Source organism: Microchirus variegatus (assembly GCF_963457635.1).
Source record: "Microchirus variegatus genome assembly, chromosome: 21".
NCBI classification, from domain to species: Eukaryota; Metazoa; Chordata; class Actinopteri; order Pleuronectiformes; family Soleidae; genus Microchirus; species Microchirus variegatus.
Genome location: NC_139822.1, coordinates 4,122,646 through 4,135,251, shown reverse-complemented (window position 1 = coordinate 4,135,251; position 12,606 = coordinate 4,122,646). Strand labels below are relative to the sequence as shown.

Below are 12,606 nucleotides of genomic sequence, written 5' to 3'. Positions count from 1 at the left end.
TTTCCTTTGAGTTTTTTAATGTTGCTCACAGGCCACAGCTGAACCCACATGCAGCTACATGTGAGTTCACATAATCCAGTTTTGTGCTGCCCCTGTAGCCCCTGTCAGGCTGCCTCCATCTTATTGGGGACAGAGGAGCAGTGGAATGTAATAATCCCCTTCATAGTCACTCCCCAAGACCCAAGTCCATAGAGACTTTAGGCACAAACACTGGCTCATTTCTGTCCCTTTCATTTCATTCAATACTGCTGGAAAGTATTATATTTTTATCTCAGGAAATGGGGATTGACTCTGGAGTTAATGTTTCAGATGATGCTGTACCATATGGGGGAAAAAGTGCCTTTACCCAACTGGAACACAACATAGTGGCTGGATATCTTATTACTGCAGGTAACAAACAGAAGCCAATGGCATTTTCAAGAGATATGTTTAATTGTGATAAATGTTTCAGTGTAGTTTCCCTTAATTTCCATATTGTACTATTAAGTAATAATATTAATGCAACTATCAATGGTCAGTGGCATTAAACTCACCCTGAGAAACCTGGGACAGCTGCAATGGTTATCCAGTGGTCAGTAAATGATCGTCCTTAGTTCTGGCTAGGGTTGAATGTGTGGTATTTTTTGACTGGAGCACTATTGATGATTCTATGGCCAATTCAGCAGGTTGAAATTCCTCTCATGCAGATTCTGAATGTACATGCGGATTGCTCATCAGCTGTTGCTTAAGAGGGCATTTTTCCCTAGCATGTGCAGGTGGAGAATAAAAATGGGAAAACAAACAATTCAGGTTTTTCAATACCCTTTATGCTCACTTTGTGCTTCTGTGAATTTGATGTTGTTTTCTGTACCATTTCTACACAACAACAAACAAAAAAAAATCACAAAAAAGTTCCCAGTTTCCTCCTGGAGTCTAATTGTCATTTATTTGTAATGTTAGCAAATATTTTCCTGAAGACTTAATGCTCTCAATTGCAAGTTTTTTTTCATTTCAGTAGTTGAAATGAAAAAGAAAAATATAATTTTCCATTTTCGTGGAAAGTAGACAGTGAAGGAGGGCACCAGTGTAATTGACAGCTGATAGGCACCTACCTACCAGTGTAAATGTGTGCGTCACCTCGTAAGCTTTAGCAAAGCTGGCTGAACATGAGCTATTGCTAAAGTGTACATGCCTTCTATTGGGAAGTATGGGGAAGAAGTGAGATGGACAAAAACAACATGTACACTATGTGACACCAAACAAAAATATTATGGCAACAGGAACAACACGTTCAACAACAACTATTGCCATGATGTGGAGTATAAACAACTCATCACAAACTCTGCTATTTTCATTGCAAATGATTTAGATCATTGTTTCTTTCCTTGGTTTTCACGAATCAAACAACACTAATATTTTCCTGATTCAAACAGCACTTTTCACAAAGCAAGCATCACTTTTTCAGAAGCAAAAATATATTATTTTAAAGCGGAACTAGACCCGAAGTTCCAATTAACGCTGTTTTTTAGTGTGTATCTGCGTCATTACCTTGTTTATGAAGCCCTGAAGGTTCTAAACAAACAGTTCAGCCACTGCTGAGAACGCTGTGTTTTATTGTAATCTCGGGCTCAGCGAGATCTCTGAAAATCCCGTTATAGTTACGTAAAATGTCGGTCACTGGGGTTAAGCTGTGGAACAATCTTGATGATGAGGTCAAAACCTCAGCTACACTGAGAATGTTTAAAAAAAAGTATGTAAACATGATTGTGGCTGGGTACAGGGCGTCCCAACCAGACTGTGGATGAAGTCATGGTCAAATGTCTGTTGACACTATACTGAGATGTTATGATGGATGCCTTATGTAACATGTGAAGTATAAAGCTGTGTTCCAAAACCGAACCATTCAAACATTACAACGCTGCCCTAACTTGCAATGGAACTGCTGAGCTGGTCACTGAACGCAATAGACCGGATCTTTTCTACGCGAAAAGCGGGCTCTGATGAACCTGAATGTCCTGGAGGGACATTCCCGGCTGGTTACACTAGAGATGCATGGGGGAAATGGCAAGTCTCATGCCTGGCTGCACTAGACATAGAGGATGTCGAAGATGTGTACATATTCACATTCATGATAATTGGAATGTTATCCTTGGCATGTGGAATGTACATCCAAATTCGGAAGCAGAGAAAGGCCTCCATGGAGCAGCTAGAGACGAGGGTGGACATCGCCACGATTAAGAATGCCGTGATGGGGTTGCGCACCGACAACTCCGCAATTCGAGACTGCGTGGTGCAGATGGGAGTGGATGCAGCCAAACGAGATGAGCTGGTGAAACTAAGCGTGGTGAGAGCTATGCGAGAGAGGGATGAATAAATCGGCGGAACCGAGGCAACAACTTGAGACTGTGATCGCTCGTGATGGTTCGACAGGGACACATGTACGGCCGTGCATGTAGTCTGTTGACTGACTTGAGATGAACTGCAGCCTTATGCTATTGTTGCTGCGACGTCCAAAATGTCGAAAGTTAACATGAAAAAAAAAAAAAAAAAGAAGTAATAAAATTGTATGGGTAATGGGGGCGGGACTAGATAAGCTTTGCTTCTCCCGCTGTCCCTTTCGGTCATGTGTATGAATGTAAATGCTGATGTATGCAGATGTTGATTACTTGTCATGCCCGAAATAAACGATTCATTCATTCATTCATTCAAACACCGGTTCTCCTGAACAGCAGATCCTCCACCTCCGGGCACTAGTCCGGGCACATCCGGTTGCGTACATTGAACCGCAAAAGAAGAATAACGTCCGTTGTGAAGGTGTTTCACGAGCGACAGTGTCTTCTGACTCTGGGTCTGACTCCGAGTCAAAGTCATAAAAGGGACTGCGGCGGGGAGTCGTGAAGAAGCTATTTAACACTGTTAAAACAATGTTTTGATAATGAGTATCAGTGCATCCACCGTTCCAGAGGGGGAAGCTGTGCTTCTGAGAGCGGATGTGCTGATTATGTCACTTCTGGGTTGAGAGATTTGAGTTTTAAGTCTCGCTGCTGGGAAACACCGTCAGAAAAGACGATTTCTATTGACTCGTTTACAGCAACTAGGAGGTTTTTGACCATAAAAACAAGTTCATGTATGTAAGTAGACCTCCATAACTAACATATATGTGCAACAGGACCACTCTATGTGAGCTTTTTTTGAAAATACATTTGTACTTTGTGCTCACATAAGTGTTCTTTGCGCTCCCTGAAGTGTTGCTCCATGGTTTTTGGTTTGTGGATTGGCCTTTGGAAGCAGTCTGCTGATTTTTGAGTGACATCTGAATGGACCAGAAGTCGTCGACGCAGATTTATGAGAATAAAAGTACATTTCCATTTTATTAAATATGTCGACTCACACACTCGATGTGAGTGTGATTTTCATTGTTTTTATCCCGCTGACCTGCGTATCCTACCCATAGAAGTTGCTTGGACCAGGTAGATGGGTTCTGGGATGCAATGCAGCGCAAGGCAGTCTTCAGTTCTTGGTTCATCCTTTCAGTCTGTCCGTTGGAGTGAGGATGGTAACCAGAAGACAAGCTGACTGTGGCCCCCAACAGCTGGCAAACTCTGTCCAGGAATGAGATGTGAATTGTGGCCCCCAGTCTGAGACAATGTCTCAGGGGAGGCCGTGCAGACGGAAAACATGGTGCAGCATGAGTTCGGCAGTTTCTTTAGCAGCTGGTAGTTTGGGCAATGGGATGAACTGGGATAATTTAGAAAATCTATCCACACTGGTAAGAATGGTAGTGTTACCTTCTGAAGGAGGCACTCCGGTGACAAAGTCAAGAGAGACATGGGACTAGTGCTGGGTGATATATCGGAACTTTATCATTATCGAAATTTACGACGATAATCAAAGTCATTTTGCAGTTATATATATATTCGATAATTTTAAAAAAAGAAAACAAATGAAAAGTTGTTTTTGGCTGTGTGTGTAGGTAGGCAGGCTACCGGTATGTTCATGTCACTTTAAGACACTCGAACATGTACAGCGTGTGTAGTCACTTGAATCCACGCCCTCTGTAAAGAGGAAAGAGACAGTGAGGAAAGACGAAGCAGCAGCTGCTGTAGCAGTGTTGCCAACTTGCCTCCTCCTCCTCCTAGCGACTTTTTTTGTCGAAAGCGACTAGCGACAAATCTCCCGACTTTTTCTGGTGTTATTGGAGACTTTTGTGGTGTTTGGAAACTCTCACGTGAAAGCACATATTGTATTGTCTGGCTCTGTACGGTAATAAACAGACGAGGCGTGATAGCTGGTTTCTTTATATTTATTCCTGGCTTATCCATATGTCAACAAACCCAGTGCTACGTGCATGGCTACCCACCACTGACGTGCAGGCGGGGCTCCTGCGCATGCTCATGACTCCCTTGGCATGCTTGGTAATGGAGTTCTTATTTAAGTATACTCATGACACCACATCTTCCCCCCTATGAGGAAATAATATGTACCCCTTAAAACAAAGCCATGCTTTTTCTTTACCAGAGCAATTACCAATAAGCATTGTAACTTTACTTGTAAACAACTTTTATATTTGAACACTTTGTCTGTGTAGCGGGCCCTTGGCGTTCACAAATAAGGCGGAGAGAATCAACGGGTGCTTAAATTTTATTAGTTGGCATTGCACCGTGAAAACTATAAAGAGGAAATACAGAAAGGAAAAATAGGAAATTAGATTAAATACATCAGAGAAATATTTCATTTATACACATCAATACATTTATTTCTGTTCAATAAAAAGATTAAAATATACATTTATTAAATCATGTTCAGAATCATTGTTAAAACTCAATCGGACCATATCAAACAATGTGCACATTCCTCAGAATTAACTGAATCTAGACATCCCAAGGATAAAAATAATTCAGAAACTGAGGTCCACATACCTCGTTCCACTATACCAAGGGAGCTAATTGTTTGATTCAAAGGTGCCGTCGGGGGAAACCATCTGCCTCCTAACAACAATAAAACAAACTTAAAGCGGACCACAGCACCAAATCAACATGAGGATTACAATAAATGGTTTTAGAATAAAACTTACATGGAAAGCCACAATTAATCAGACAAAGGAGAGACTCAGCAGCACATGCACCATGCCAGCACAGAGGAGACAAAGACTCAGGAGGGGGAATGTGCACAGGTGAGGATTACAGGCGTCAATAGTCTCTTCCCTCTTATACCTTGTTACCCTCCACAAAGATTGGCCACCAGATGTCAGTATTAGGTCATTTACTGACTCAACAAACAAAAAAAAACAAAGGAAAACTAAGGTGACAGCCTAAAAGAATCTTCTGTCATTTACACTCCCACCAATCATTTTATGATGAATTTAATACTCAAAGAATCATACATGATTTTAAATAAAGAATGACAAAACAATTTAAAGGCTCAGATTCATAACTTTGACCCCCTTGTATTTAACCACAATATTAACAGGTAAACATAATAGCAAACACCAAGTCACTCATTCTCTAAAAGGAGCACCAATTTCTGGATGGGTCTTTCAACAACTGAACGCTTCCCTGACAATCTTCGATCTCCCACTTGCACTTTGACCTTACGAACTAGATCATCACTCCCTTGAATGGATTCAACCACCCTTCCCAACTGCCACTGGTTTCTGGGGAGAAAGTAATCCTTGATAATGACGACATCATTAACTTTAAGGTTACGCCGAGGCACATGCCACTTCTGTCGTATAGAGATATTCAAAAGGTATTCCTTCCTCCAGCGACTCCAAAACTGTTCAACCAAATATTGCACTCGACACCATCGTTTTGTTGCATACATGTCTTCCTTTACAAATTTCCCAGGAGGCGGGAGAGCAACCTTGGACTTCATCAGAATAAGATGGTTTGGCGTTAAGGGCTCTAGTGATGTGGGATCATTGATTCCATCTGTTTTCAGCGGGCGGCTGTTAACAATGGCCATAGCTTCATAGAACAAAGTTCGAAGTGAAGCATCATCAAGTCTACCAGGACAGAGAGAAAGAGTGGTGTTCAACACATTTCTTACAGTCCGGATTTGACGTTCCCAAACACCACCAGCATGACTTGCTGCAGGGGCATTGAAAATGAACTTGCATTGTTTATCAGCCAGGTAAACCTCGAGTTGAGTGACGTCACACTGCTTGAGTGCCTCCCTGAGCTCATTCCTGGCTCCAACAAAATTTGTGCCATGATCACAATGAAGTTGACGTACCGCTCCCCTGAGACTAATGAAGCACCTCAAAGCATTGATAAATGTGTCTGTTGACAGATCCTCCAACATTTCAATGTGAACAGCTCGGGAAGAGAGGCAAGTTAGCATCAATCCATACCTTTTATATTCCTTGCGTGCTCTTTTAATGATGAACGGGCCAAAAACATCCATACCACAATATGTGAATGGTGCAGACACCTCCACTCGTTCCCTTGGAAGCTCAGCCATACGTTGTTCCTCTACTGGGCGTCGGAGTTTCCTGCACCTCACACAGTTGTATATCAACTTAGAGACAGATTTACTTCCACCAATAAGCCAAAACCCATTGGCTCTGAGCTCCATTTGAGTTTGACTTCGACCTTGATGACAAATGCTCTCATGATAATGGGTCAGAATGAGCTTAGTAAGGTGCAAGGTCTTTGGCAGGATGACTGGGTGTTTTAGTTCCCAACTGAGAGATGATTGCTTTAGCCTCCCACCAATACGGAGCAGGCCCTTATCCACAATAGGGTCAAGGTGGAAAAGAGGACTGGAACTAGGGAGACTACCTCCTCTTTCAAGTATTTTCATCTCTTGGGGAAATGCTTGCTGCTGAGCGAGCTTAATGACCACCTCAGCGGCTCTCTCTCGTTCTTCGACAGTCACATGATTACTTTGATGTCTTCTCTTGGATGCCAGCCTCTTAATTCTCGCAACAACCTTGAGGAGTCTAATCCAAGATGAAAATCGGCACAAACTTCTGAGAATGTTGTTGGAGTCACTGGTAGTGGTGGTGGCTACATTCACTTGAACTGTTCTAACTTCAGGGTCGCCAACCAGCAGTTCAGTAGAGAAGTTAGATCTAGATTTCACTTCTTGCTCCCACAGGAATTTAGGTCCCGACATCCAGCTTGTTGAGGAGATATCAGAGACATGAAGGCCTCTAGAGGCATGGTCGGCTGGGTTTTCCAATGTGTCAACATAATGCCACTGACCAGGATCTGTCTTTTCCTTTATCACTTGGAGGCGATTTGCAACAAACACGTGAAACCTTCTTGAGTCATTATGGATATATGCTAGCACAACTTGAGAGTCCGTCCAAAAGAACTCCTCATCAATTTTCAATTCCAACTCAGCTTTCAACATAGCACTTGTCCTGGCAGAGACTACAGCAGCAGAAAGTTCCAGTCTTGGAATGGTCATCATTTTTTGGGCGCTACTCTCGCCTTGGCCATCACAAGGCTGCAGTAGATTTCATTTCTGTCGTTGATGTACCTCACATAAGAACATGCACCATACCCAATATTACTGGCATCCGAGAAGTGGTGCAGTTCTGTCCTCATGATGTTGCCAAAGTTGTGTGGATGATAACATCTGGGTATCGTGACATCTCTCAGCTTCTGGAGACCATTTTTCCACTCCTCCCACCGTGAACATACGTCCTCAGGAAGGGGCTCATCCCATCCCTTGCCCATGCGACACAATTCCTGTAAAATGCACTTTCCACGCAAGGTGAAAGGAGAAACAAGGCCCAATGGGTCATACAAGGAGGCAACAACTGAAAGAATACCACGGCGTGTAGCAGGTTGGTCCTTAAAGTTGACATTAAAACTGAAGGTGTCATCTTCCATTGACCACTGAATGCCAAGTGCACATCCTACTGATGTCGCATTTAGACCGAGATCATGGGATTTTGTGGTCGTCGCCCTTTCTGAGGGATCAACACAGCTGAGAACTTCTTGCTTGTTTGAGTTAAACTTATGCAAACGCAAACCTCCCCTTTTACACACAATTGAGCTTCAGCAATTAAGTCCTTGGCTTCTTCAATCGAAGAAACACTGGTCATCATCTACATAAAAAGTTCTTCTCAACAAAGGCTGAGGCTGAAGAATAGGAAGACTTGTGTTGCTGTGCTAAATACTTAAGGCCGAAGTTGGCACAACCAGGGGATGAAGCAGCACCAAAAAGGTGAACGGCCATCTGATATTCTTGGGGGTCTGTTTCCAAATCTCCATGCTCCCACCAAAGAAACCTCAGATAGTTCCGTACTCTGGGTGGAACAAAAAACTGATGAAACATCCTTTCAATATCACATACCACAGCCACAGCTTCTTTTCGGAAGCGACAAAGGACTCCCACCAGTGAGTTAATTAGGTCTGGACCAGTCAGGAGAGTGTCATTAAGGGAGACTCCACGGAACTTTGCAGAGCAATTGAAAACCACTCTCAACTTATCAGGTTTTTGCGAATGGTATACACCATGATGAGGTATATACCACACAATCTCTCCCTGGGGGTGGGGCTGGCTCTGCATCACCTCTGCTGATAATTTCCTCCATAAAGGTCTTATAATGATCATGATACCGCTTATTGGTCTGTAGCTTCCTCCTCAAATGTTGCAGACGAACAATGGCCAGCCTTTTGTTATTTGGCAGTGAGGGCAGAGTACTACTCTTGAAGGGGAGAAGGAGCTCATAATGTCCGTCTTCTCTCTGCTTTATGTTGTCACTAAGATGTTGGATGAAGCGAACATCGTCTCGTGACACATACTTGTCTTCGTATCCCTTCTCATTAAAATCTGACTCAAGAATTTTAAGAATGTCAGCGGCCGATGGAGTTGGCATTTCCTTCACTGCAACTCTGTGTACAAAACTCTGGCTTCCTAGTCTGTCGAGATGAGGATTAGATGATCCTGTTATACTCCACCCAAGCTCAGTTCTCTGTGCGAAAGGTTAATTTCCCTCACCTCTGATGACCTCCAGGGGTGCTAATGCTAATGGTCAATCATATCCAATCACAAATCCCACTTCGCAGTCTTGCCGTGGTGAAAGTTTATCAGCCAGGTGTCTCAGGTGTGGCCACTGCAGCGCTGTCTTATCGGTTGGGATATGAGATCTGTCCACAGGGATAAAATCCCTAGAGTAAGCCTTATGTAGCTGAATGTGGGTTTCAGAGCCGATTCCTCTAATTTGCAACCCGTGTACAATTTTGCTGGCTATGATAGTATTGACAGCCGTCATCGTGCTTAGCTTTAACTGAACAGATGACACATTCACATTAAGTTCTTTGAGCAAATCTTCCAAAATAAAGGTTGAATCACTCTGTGTATCAAGTAAAGCATAAGTGAGCAGCTCTCGGCGTGGCTCTTCCACTGTTGACAAAAATACAGGTACAATATTGGAGGTGGAGGAAGATCTTTGAGTCACAACATGGGACAATACATTGTGGACTTCCTGACTTCTGCTATCCTTTGTGGACGTGAGATTTTGTTCCAGGGCTGCCATAGATTCATTCCCCTTCTCCACATGGAGGCAGGTTGGATGACGTTGGCCACATGTACCACATGTGTGTCGCCTTTTGCAGTCCTTTATAACATGACCCTTCCACAGGCAGCCAAAGCAAAGTTGGTTTTCTCGAATGAATGCTCTTTTATCTTCAATGGAATTTTCTGCAAAGGTAGGGCACTTAGCTACGCCATGCATTTCGTCCTTACAGACTGGGCAAGGTGGTTTTGACTTAAAATAAGTTGTTCTATGCATCGCAGCAGGGGGGTTATTAGACTGGATGCTTGTATTTAGAATATTTGCTCTTTTAGGTAATCTGTCATCCATGACTTTGGAGTTCATCAGAAACGGGGAGGCGATGGGATTGCATACTATCCGGGCTTCCTTTTGTATGAAATCTGTAAACTGTGAGAAGCTTGGATAATCACCAGATGCATCCAACTTATCGACAACAATCCTGCTCCATCGGCGCATAATCCAGTCTGGTAATTTCTTAAGTAATTTATGGTTTTCCTCACAGTCATCTAAGATGGCTAACCCTTTAACATGAGGCATAGCCTCAGCACAGCCTTTTAAGAAGTCTGCGAATTCTCTGAGGGATTGGAGGGTCACTTCCACTGATTTTGGCCCATTTTATTAGTTTATCACGAAAGGCCTTTTGAACAATGAAGGGATTTCCATATCTTTCCTGTAATAATGCCAAAGCGCTGTAATAGGCATCTTCAGAATTCCTGTAAAAGAATCCCTCCACAGCCTTGCGTGCTTCTCCTGTGAGATAGTGTTTAAGATAAAGCATCTTTTCACAAGCGGGGAGGGGCTTCTGGTCAATAAGGGCCATGAAGGAAATCTTCCAGTCGATAAATGTTAAAGGGTCACCAGAAAATGTTATTGGTTCAGGGGGAGTCAGCCTGCTTATACTTAAAGAGCTTGCAATGGCTTGGGCTAAGTTGGCTGTCTCTTGACTTATTATTTCAGGAGGTGTCTGAGATTGGAACGGCACAGCCTGTGGGTTTAATGAATAGTTGGACTCCACCATTTCGTGCACAGAGGGGATCTCACGAGACTCACTCTCTTCTCCATGATCCTGCACATTGCCTTCAAGACGTTTATAGGCTCTCACCCGGGCTGCTGCTACTTCCACCTCGTTTTCCACTTCCAGCTGTTTTAGCCTCAACTTCTCTTTTTCTTGTTTTAAATGCATTTCAGCTTCTTTCTGTTTTATTTCTGCCAACATCTTTGCTTCACTTTGTTTCCATTCATTTTCCATTTGACACAATTTTGCTTGTTGAGCTTGAATTTTCTGCATTGCCTTCACCTTTTCCAGTTTTACAACAAGCTCTGCTTCGGCCTCGGCTCGTTTGCTAGAAACCATTGAGAGAGAAGAGTGGATTGAAGATGTCTCTGTTTTCTGCTTAGCCTTTACCTTTTCCAGTTTCAGTGGTGGCCCTGCTTTGGCCTCAGCTCGTTTGGAATGAGTAGAGGAATAGACTGAGGATGCTTCTGAGACTACTGTCTCTGTGTTTGTATATCCAAAAATGGAGCCATGATTATTTTTGTTTAGTATTTCCCTCACCCTCTCTTTCTCCAATTCATCATTAAACGTCTCTTCAATAGTTTCTTTTCTTTTACACACAAGGCCACAGATCTCAACTGTGAGGGAGATGCAGGCATCCATTTTCTTAGTAATTTCTGGGGTGGAGGTGCAGTTACGTCTAATAGGCTGATAGAGTTCACACACTGTGTCATGTCTGGTTTTTATGGTTTGTTGAATATTTTCAAGGTCATCCAGTGTACAAAATGCCTTCATTTCCGTTCTAGAGTCCCTTGCCGTTTGCTTCCAAGAGTTATAAGCCTTACTGAAGTTTTTCTCGTATTGTTTAGCCCTCTCTTCCCCCAGCTCCCGACCCTTGTCGGTTAAAGTTCTTTCACGGGAGCTGGACCTAGATGGTTGACCATTGATGTTGTCCATCCCTTGTGACTTAAGTGACATTTTGAATGCTTGTTTAATTAAAAGTTTGTATTCAAAATTCTAGGTTATGATTCTTTTAGTTCACAAAGTAACCCCTTCACACATTCACAAATTTGACAAAGTGTATCATAAACTGTATAACCAGAATGAAAGCAAAATTTCTATAAGCATAAAGGGTTATATTGCACTTTACCCTTTCAACATTTTCATTTAGAGAGACAATGTACATGTGTCATTCAAGGATGGGAAATACGTGGGCTACTGTAACCTTTACTGGACATTTAACTCTTAAACCCTTGATAGATAACTGTAAGTTTTAAAAAATCTTAACCTTTAACTCAAAGGCGACATGAAGAGCGTTGCTCCATTTTCTTTCTTTCTCAAATTTCTTTGTTGTTTCAGTCCAGCGTCTCTCACTGGATTTTGACTGTACCTTTAAAGGTTGCACATTGTTCTTTTACTGGTCTTGTCCATGTGCCAAGGTTGTAGGCTGTGTTGCTGCTGACATCAGGTGAGGAAGAACCATGGCTCGGAAGTGATGGTTGAGTTTTCACTGTAGCGGGCCCTTGGCGTTCACAAATAAGGCGGAGAGAATCAACGGGTGCTTAAATTTTATTAGTTGGCATTGCACCGTGAAAACTATAAAGAGGAAATACAGAAAGGAAAAATAGGAAATTAGATTAAATACATCAGAGAAATATTTCATTTATACACATCAATACATTTATTTCTGTTCAATAAAAAGATTAAAATATACATTTATTAAATCATGTTCAGAATCATTGTTAAAACTCAATCGGACCATATCAAACAATGTGCACATTCCTCAGAATTAACTGAATCTAGACATCCCAAGGATAAAAATAATTCAGAAACTGAGGTCCACATACCTCGTTCCACTATACCAAGGGAGCTAATTGTTTGATTCAAAGGTGCCGTCGGGGGAAACCATCTGCCTCCTAACAACAATAAAACAAACTTAAAGCGGACCACAGCACCAAATCAACATGAGGATTACAATAAATGGTTTTAGAATAAAACTTACATGGAAAGCCACAATTAATCAGACAAAGGAGAGACTCAGCAGCACATGCACCATGCCAGCACAGAGGAGACAAAGACTCAGGAGGGGGAATGTGCACAGGTGAGGATTACAGGCGTC

The 12,606-nt window shown here is 42.5% G+C and overlaps 1 protein-coding gene across 1 annotated transcript in view; it reads left to right on the top strand.

The window, feature by feature from the left end:
- Positions 1 to 278: 278 nt before the first annotated feature.
- The window catches only part of rrh (retinal pigment epithelium-derived rhodopsin homolog), a gene marked incomplete at both ends in the record, with an annotated part of 57,313 nt that continues 44,985 nt past the window's right edge, over positions 279 to 12,606 (top strand). The window contains one exon of the mRNA XM_083907893.1: positions 279 to 390. Within this exon, the coding sequence (XP_083764019.1) occupies positions 279 to 390 (112 nt within the window). The remainder of the gene's footprint in view (positions 391 to 12,606) is intronic.